At 41.5% G+C, this 8,962-nt stretch overlaps 1 protein-coding gene, 1 long non-coding RNA gene and 1 pseudogene across 2 annotated transcripts in view; 1 reads left to right on the forward strand and 2 right to left on the reverse strand.

Moving 5' to 3' along the window:
• The window catches only part of LOC149114436 (uncharacterized), a 1,917-nt gene extending 1,240 nt beyond the window's left edge, over nucleotides 1–677 (forward strand). The window contains exons 2-3 of the mRNA XM_089286069.1: nucleotides 304–417; nucleotides 514–677. Coding sequence (XP_089142195.1) covers nucleotides 304–417; nucleotides 514–677 — 278 coding nt within the window. The remainder of the gene's footprint in view (nucleotides 1–303; nucleotides 418–513) is intronic.
• Nucleotides 678–4,266: 3,589 nt separating this feature from the next.
• On the reverse strand, nucleotides 4,267–4,821 carry LOC149114437 (uncharacterized; annotated as a pseudogene).
• Nucleotides 4,822–4,948: 127 nt separating this feature from the next.
• On the reverse strand, nucleotides 4,949–5,310 carry LOC149114438 (uncharacterized). Its single transcript, XR_016206472.1, has 2 exons — nucleotides 5,179–5,310; nucleotides 4,949–5,023 (listed from the first exon to the last, which is right to left on the reverse strand). It is a non-coding gene; the product is annotated as an uncharacterized LOC149114438 (long non-coding RNA).
• Nucleotides 5,311–8,962: the final 3,652 nt, after the last annotated feature.

Raw genomic sequence — 8,962 nt, forward strand, 5'->3', positions numbered from 1 at the left:
CTTTTGCGCCGAGATGCTGCAACAATTTTCACCAACGCCAAAAAGCTACTAACATCATGTGTGTTTCTTTAACATAGTGAAATTTTACACTACGAAAATAAAATAGGCAAGGAGTTTTAATTTGATAACTCAACCAACAAAATCGAAACACGTCATTAACTCTAGTACTCTGAGCCTAACAATCAACAACAGTAACCTTATCATGAGTGAAGACTAGACAAAAGGTCTGGGTGAAGGTTTGGCGAAAAACACGTCATTAACTACTCTCAAGCTAACAATCAACAGCAGTGAGCTTTCCATGAGTAAAAGACTGGACAAAAGGTCTGGGTGACGGTTTGGCGAAAAACATGTCATTAACTACTTTCAGCCTCACAATCAACAGCAGTTATTTTTGCATGAGTAAAAACTGGACAAAAGGTCTGGCCGACAGTTTGGCGAAAAACACGTCATTAACTACTCTCAGCCTAACAATCAACAGCAGTTACCTTTGCATGAGTGGAAACTGAACAAAAGGTCTGGGTGACGGTTTGGCCAAAAACACGTCAATAACTACTCTTAGCCTAACAATCAACAGTAGTATTCTTATCATGAGAGAAGATTGGGCAAGACAACTTGGAGATGGCTTGGCGAAAAGCAAATTATTAACTACTCTCAATCTAAGATTTAATGAAGAATGACGGTTTCGTGAGCGAAGACTGGACGAAACGCCTTGGTAAAGGTTTGGCCAAAAGTACGCCTGTAAGTACTGTCACCCTAATAGTCAATGGTGATAGTTACAGCGGTGAGGAATTGTTCAAACGTGTCGGTCTCAGCTTGGCAAAAAGCAGCTCATCATCTTTGGTTACTTTGTGCAATGACAGGCAACTGCTCAAAAGCAGAAACTTAGGACAGCCGCTGATTTGGAGGAATGCACTTTGGTTCCCTTTCCTGGTATCCCTTTGAATTTGAAGTACATGAAACCGATGAAAAGCAGAATAAAGAAGAAAACTCTGAGTTACGTCGAAGAGCATTTTCAGGCAAACATACGTTAGGCCAACTAACACTGTTCATGTTAAGAAAAGCCGTATTCCGATTTCACTGACTAATTTCAGTCGCAAGGTTAGATTTCCGACATAAGGTTAGATTTCCAGTAAGTGGCTAGTCTTCATCCATCCTCGGAGATCTAGTCGGGACGATGCGATATTTTTAGGTGAGCGGTATTTTCGGCCGAAAGTTAACTTTAAGAGCGGGGGAGGGCTCTCCCGCTCTTGAAGTAAACTTTCGCCCGAAAGTATCGTATCGTCCCCATTAGCAGCCCTTGGATCTTCTCGGTTGCTCTTTATCAGGCAGTGAGGTCGATTATTTTACTTGTCACCATAAAAAAAGATAAGTGTAGAGATTTTCGGTTATACGTAACCAGACAGGAGACAGATTGAGAAGACGGACGGTATTTAACTGATAGACAGTGCCACGTTTAGTAGACCAAGCGTCTGGATTGGTTACCACAAGCACAAATTGTTTACACCCGCTTGCAGTGTTACGTGCATAGCCACCATCTTTCGACATGTCATCTCTCGTAAAATGGCCTACGTCAAAAATGTAAGCACAACTGACTTCTTTACGTTCGAACTCGACTTTTGGTCATGAAAGATGGATTTATTTGACATCAAGCTAAGGCTAAGAGTATCAAGAAAACATTCTGTGAGAGAAAAATCGAATGTTTACATCTTTCGAATATTGTGTGACTTTAGATTTGAACGATTTTCAATTCCCATACTCTGGAAAGGTTTGAAATTCGACAATCGTACTCGTACTCAATCTCGAACTCGTAGTCAAATCTAAAGGTCCCTAATACTGAGAGGCCCAATTCCACCGGAAGTCACCACTGAGAGCCGATCGACTACAGTACACTAAAATCGTTTGAATTATCCCGTAAATCGAGAAATATGCGAAGTCTGCAATCTTCATTCATTTGAGGTCAGCCATTGTCACTTGTTCCGCCAATAACCAGAAAAATTGCCCGATTTTAGATTTGAGTTCGAGTAGATTTAAACGGTCTTTCAGCCTTTTACATAGCATGTCGAAGGATGAAATGTTCGAAAGATGTCGCCTATGCTCGTAACATTGAAAGCGAGTGTAATGTCCAGTTACAAAAAGAACATTTCTTCGGATTCCTCCTTGACCTCTTGCTGGTGACATCGCATATTATCTCATCGGGGGACAGTTTTCGTTGTAAATTGTTTCATAGGTTTTAATATTGTAATATGGCTTTATTTATTGTTTAGTTTTAGTTCTTTCTGTTAGTTTTACCAGAGTCTGTGTGGGTATCAGCGCTGCAGCTATTGCTTATGGAAAGGCCACCGTGCTATAAATGAAATACAATTGTTTATCTATTTATCATCCCTAAAACGGGGAAACGGTCATCTGTTAAAAAAAGATTCTATTGACCTTAGCCCTGTGTGAATGAAGAGGAGAAGCCAAATTGTTTTTTCTTCTACTTGTTTTTGATTTTAAGCGCTTCTCTTCAATATTATTACTTTTTTTTTTTGAGTAAGGCAAGACCCAGTTTATCGTTCGAAAAGCCGAACACAACCTTCAACGGATTGAAAACATTGATTCAAGGATTTTTGAAGATACCCGGGGTATAACTCAGTCAATTCAGGAAATAGCAAGCAAGTACACGAACATGAAAGTGCTCAAAACTAAGAAGATTAGAAGCAATTCAGACGGATTTACTACATTCAAACACACTGATGAATGACTCCCATTTTTGGGTTTTTAAATTAATGAGTTTTTAAATATTTTTTTAAAATATTTTTTCAAATATTTAACGTGGCTCTGAACCCTATGTGCAGAGCCTGTGTGCGGATTATTTTAAAACTTTGCCAAAAGTTGTATCTTCTCGTGCTTATGAAAATTTAATACTAAAAGATAAATTTAAACCTGCCGGTTTTGAATTATAAGCCCCTAAAGCTGTAATTAACGGTGTTTTTAGCTAGTTATACTGTTGCTATGGTAACCTATATTGTTACGAAAATTATAACAACATGTTCACCAATGATTGGGCAGTTTTTTTTTATGATTGTAGCATCAAGTGATAACAGGCGCCATAATCGGGGACGGAGACCGTAAGTCTCGGGATTCGCGCGCACCTATGATATGGGACAATTTTTTAACCGCGCGGCCATGGGCCAAGCGCGGTTCATGGTTTACCCGTGGTTTTTTAACCGCGCGGCCATGGGCCGAGCGCGGTTCATGGTTTACCCGTGGTTTTTTAACCGTGCGGCCATGGGTCGAGCGCGGTTCATGGTTTACCCGTGGTTTTTTAACCGCGCGGCCATGGGCCGAGCGCGGTTCATGGTTTACCCGTGGTTTTTTTTTCGATTTGTAGGCGACCAGACCCAAGCTTTCACTCGGCCAAATTTTGAGTCACGCAACCTGTGATGTTTACTCGCCAAAAGCTGTTGAAACATTAATAAATCTCATCTCCGATACTGACTTTCGCGGGAAAAAAATTAAAAACCCAGCGTTCGTCAAAAATTATATTTTTTCACCAGAAATTTCGCTCGGAACATATACATATTTATATCCGTTTGAATCATCGATGAAATGACCTTTTCCGGATATTTTTTCCTTCGGGGTCAACAAAAACCTCCGATTACAAAATCACGCCGAACCCACACGTTGCAAAAAAATCTCTTCAAAACCCTGATTTCGAAGCGATATATCACTTAAGCGTTAATAGATACCACACATTGCCAGGCGGTAAATCTATTCCTTAACAATCCAGCTTTATCGTGTTAAAATTTCAGCGAAATCGAACAAAACCAGAATTAATTGGAATTTTTTTGTGACCTCACTCCCCAGACTTGACCTAACAAAGGAAGCCACGGTCGCCCATAGCAACTGAAAAACACGAACATAACAAAGCCGATGTTTCGGCCAAAAAACTCCAGAATTATCGCCTGAGAGCTTAAACTTAAATGGGAACATCTTTTTCGAACTTTTTTCAACTGATTTAGACGAAAGACTGGCCTCGGCGGGCTACAAAAAGGACCAAGAGAAAAAACAGAACAAGACAGCAGAACAAGCCGATAATAGAGACCTTAAGCAAACACTTGAGGCGGTTAGGTGGAGGCGGCGATGGCCGCGCGGGAGTTGGGTTGAGACCGCCTCCTCTTGGCGCGAAATTAGAATATTAACTTCGTAGAAGCGGCGGCGAGCAACGGCTGTTTTGCTTTCGTTTTCAGTGGTCCAATTTCACTTTGTTCTGGATTTTACGAGCATAATGGCAACTTTTCGAGAGGTCCGAGACCTTCTAGCTGTTGCATGCTTTGAGGACATCATAGACGAGGATGAATTTCTGTTGTTGAGGGATCTACACACGTCGAAAAATCTTTACTTTCCTTACGAAGACTGAATCAGCCTTTTCTTTACTAGTGCAACCAAGGTCACTGGCCTCTGCCTCCCCCCATTTTTCTGATATTTCTTCCATCAGAATATCCATCTCGCTATCTTCGATGTCAACTCCACTCAGTTTCGCCTGATATTTTCGTTTCGAGTGAATTTGTCCAGTAGTAGTTTGAAATGTTCCTGTACGTTTTTCCGCTTCACCTGAAACTTCACGGAGGTTTCGTCATTCAGACGATCCGTGATGGCATTCCGTACTTTTCCTCGATCTACAGTCCTTGGTTTGAAGATCCATGGTTCTGAAGCTCTGACTTCTTTCGCTAGGATCAAATCATGCGCTTCTGTCCATTCCATGTTTGAGCTAGAAGAGAGAAAACAAAAGCTTATTAAAAACAGGTCCTGTCTATCGATTCACCTTTCGGAAATATTCCAAAGTTATAGAGACAAATTGGAAGAACAAAATAGCATCTTGTACCAGCAAGGACTTGCAATCTAAAGTTTTTAAGTCTACAAGACGTGAACATCACTCCGAACAATGTGAATCCAGGAAACTCACCCATTTCTTTTACTTTTCTCTCCTTCGCTTGCCATCTTTCTTCTTCACTCACACCTCCAATGTGAAGTGAGATTTTCGCTGTAAAGCAAACGAAATATCAGATATTTGCAAAAAAAAAAATACAAAGAGACGTGTCAAAAAACAGTTTTTAACTTTATAAAAGAGTTTCTGTATATTTTAGGTGCTACAAATGGGAAAATAACGCGACCGGCTCTCGAGGCGGCCAAACCTACCTTTCTCGCCGCCGCCACTGTTGGAAGACGCGGGCAACACTCCACGTGATTATGCTAATTAGGTCGAGAGCGGGAAATTTTACTTCCAGTTGGCGTCCACCTCGCCGCCTCCAGTGTTTGCTTAAGGTCTCTAATATTTCATCGCGTGGCTTTCGGCACGAAAACGAAAATACAGCTTACTTCTGGATAAATTCAGCCTTAGAAGCCAGCAACTGGTCCCAAATTACTTTCTGTATCCATACAAATGTCCTGATTTCCATCTCCGAAAGATTTTGCCCCAATTTTGAGCAAATAAACATTTCGCCGACGGCGACCGCCATTACGGTGGCTTGCATACTAAATTGGCTAACTTAACAAAATTCTCCCGAGCGGGGGATATGACAAATTTGGTGAGAATCGAAAGTAACGCCAATTTTCTGTCACGTTTTCAATCTGTGGTCACTGGAGTGACCAAAATCGATACATCGGTCGGGATAGGGTTTTTTTTATGACTTGTGTGACTACTTTGCTAGCCCTTTACTCGTGGAAAACACCAATTAAATTTAATCATGACTTTTAAGAAAGAAAGCTGTTGTTAATAGTGTTATTATTGTGTCGTTCATATCGTTCATGCCCATACATATCCCGAAGAAAGTTCTAGATTAAGACCATTACATCATCGGAGATTTGTCAACGGCTACCACTGATGGTGCAATAATACAGTTTGTGTTGATCAAGTGATGTGATGTCTACAGTAAGAAAAGAATCATCAATGACTGCTTTGGAATGTGCACTACGTTCCGACGGTAGTGCTAAGCGAACCGTTAAATTTTAAAAGCGCGGTTATAAGATCTGACAGATCTTCTTGTCTATTTTTAGAACAAATTGCACCATCCTGACGTCATATATCCGCGCAGATTCACGCACATGTCGGGGGCTCTCGCGTGGATGTTGTCACGTTGCGTGATCAAATGGTGAGAGTTGAGAGATTCTCTTGCGTATTTTTCACAGCGATGGCAGGGAATGAGGCAGGAAATACGAACCAGGGCGCTTATATGTAGTTTTATGCTTTGAGCTAACGGAAAAGGTGGGTTTTTCAGGGTCGAAAACAAGACTTCAATCTCGCGCTGGGAATGAGTAATAAGATCTGCTCACGCTAGTTGTAAGCGTACGCGTATGTTTTTGCGTTTGTTCTGACTTAAGAATATAGCAAGAAAACTCTCTACTCTGGTATCGAGTTAATTTGTGAGTTTCTCAGACAATGGTTCATCATAACCAAAACCTTTTTTGACGGTTTCTTAGTTTTTGAAAGGAAAGTCTGACGCGTACAATTAGCTCATTTGCATGGTGCAGCTCGCGCACTTTAATTTCAAGTCCAAGTCGGTGTTTTCAATTGTCAACAAATCTTGACAAAGATTTCTTTCGTTATCTTTTGTGCTGAGATGCTGTAACAAATTTCACGAACGCAAAAAAGGCTACTAACATCATGTTTGTTTCTATAAGGATAGTGAAGTTTTACACCGCGAAAATGAAAATAGACAAGGAGTTTTGATAACTCGATCCACAAAATCGAAATCGTTATTCGAAGTTGATTAAAGAAAGCGTTATCGTAACTTTGCTGACTATTTCTCTTTTATTCACATATTTTCAGCTTAGCTTTTAATATGTTCTCAAACATTTATCAATCTTAAACATATTTAAAAACTATAGAGTTATTGTTTGAGTTCGATTTACGTTTTCACACGAAAGTGCGGCGGAAGTACAATTTGTCATGTTTACTGATTGTACAAAGCATGCATTGGCGGGCGCTCTCATTCATTGACAACAGAGAATTTACTGGATTTTTACACGAATAAAACTGAGCAGTATCTACGGACGTAAAGTTATTGGGCCTTGATGAAACATCAAGCGTTGCTTACAATTCAAGCGAAACTCAAACTGGCAATTATTTTGTTTTACTTTTCGGTCGCGATAGACTGACAAATTCCTCGCAAGCGTGTGGCAAGAGGAGCTAGGAAACTATGAAGTCCTGAAGCTCTGCTATATCTAAATATATCCAGCTAGTTTTTCGCTGTGTAATGGAAAAGCTGTTAATCTTCAACATATGTGAAATTTAAAGTGGAGTAATGTACAGCTCGTGCAAAAGAAGCATCCGTCGGAACACAACTTGGTCAGCGATATATATAAGCTTACAGCGGAACATTCCTAAATTCGACACTGTCTTACTTCACTCAAACTGGAGCATCTTACGACCAAAATACTTAAGCAAAATTCCAACAGACGTAAACGCGTTGAGTTGTGGGCCAAAAACATGAAAAATTTCGGGAATTTCGGACGCCATTTCCCCCGCGCGACATCCGCAAAAATCCTCGCAGCATGTACGCGCGTGTGCCGCAGGCGATGGCGCAATTTGTTCTAAAAATAGAATTATTGTCCCATATCATGGGGACAACCGCAATGCTAGAAATGGCGCACGCTTACGGTCTCCGTCCCCGATTATGGCTCCTGGTGATAAAGAGTTGTGGTTATAACGACCCATCAAAATCTAAGTGCTGGAAACTGTTTTCAGCCACCTTAAGTAAATATCACGCTCATGCATGTTTTCTATGTTTATAGACCTTAACACAACCTTTCCAAGACGCTGGCAGGTCATAAACGATAGATACAGAGATGAAACGGACATAATGCTCGTGTGATCTGTAAAATGTCGTGCACTGGAAAGATGCAGCGATTCACGGGGAGGGGGTGGGGAGGCGGACTCCCATATTAAAAGGTCGGGGATGCTCGTCGGAAAATATTTGTTACATTTCCGCTCACGCCATGTTCCAATGTCTTCAAGGCGTGGCCTAGGCCGTCAATATAAATTTTCGTCAGGAGCTCATCACTTGGAGCTTGCAACTCCCATACTAAGCCTATGTCACGGCATTTTTACAGACCGGTCTCTTTTTAGGTTTCTTTTCCCGTGAAATACGTCAGTTCCGGTCTACATGAGCGCGCATCGGTAAAAAGAAATTGGGGGCCTCAGGTGGAAATGTGGACATAACAAATACGCTAATTTCCTCTCTTTTTTCCTGCCCCATTCCCTCTTGCACTTTCTTCACTTTCAATCTCCCACAATATGTCACACTTCCAACTTGCATAGCCTGCGAACAGGCTCCCAGTTGGAGGAGCAAGCTCTGAGCAAAAATTCGGCGCGAAGCGCTGGGAGCCCGTTCGCAGAGGTGATGGGCTCGAGGGGGGGGGGGGGGGGCTAGGGTACTCCCATATAAAAATGACGGTGCTTTTAGGGGTTGAAAACGAGGCTCGGTACCTTTTAAGGTGTTTAGCCTCAAAAGGTCCACAGCAAGAGCTTTTGCGGTACCTTTTATGGTATCGAGCCGAAAAAAATATTACAGGAAATAATGTGTTATGTAAGAATTGGTACCTCTAATGGTAGAAAAAATATTCCAGCAATCCCCTTGAAACCGGATCTTGGTACCTCTAAGGGGATCTGTTCAAAATTTCCGACGAGCACACCCGTCTTTTTTATATGGGAGTTCCCCCCCCCGCCCCCCTGGGGTGTTGGACACCTGACTCGTGGGTTATCTTGGCGGAGACAGATTTTGCTGGCTTGTTTTGTCAGAGAACGTCAGTAGAGATTGTTTCTGGTTTGTCTCAAACTACATTAAATGAGCAGCGTGCGGACTTTCACCAGTGCGACAACCCTAACAATGTGCGAAGGATACGATGCGACGAAAAAAGAGCATTTAAAAAAAAAAGATGCTCTTATTGTGATCGTTTTCATAGAAGATGCACTTTCCGTGTT

This window comes from Orbicella faveolata, unplaced genomic scaffold (genome assembly GCF_042242905.1).
Source record: "Orbicella faveolata isolate gen_17 unplaced genomic scaffold, um_ofav_v1 contig_14, whole genome shotgun sequence".
NCBI lineage: Eukaryota > Metazoa > Cnidaria > Anthozoa > Scleractinia > Merulinidae > Orbicella > Orbicella faveolata.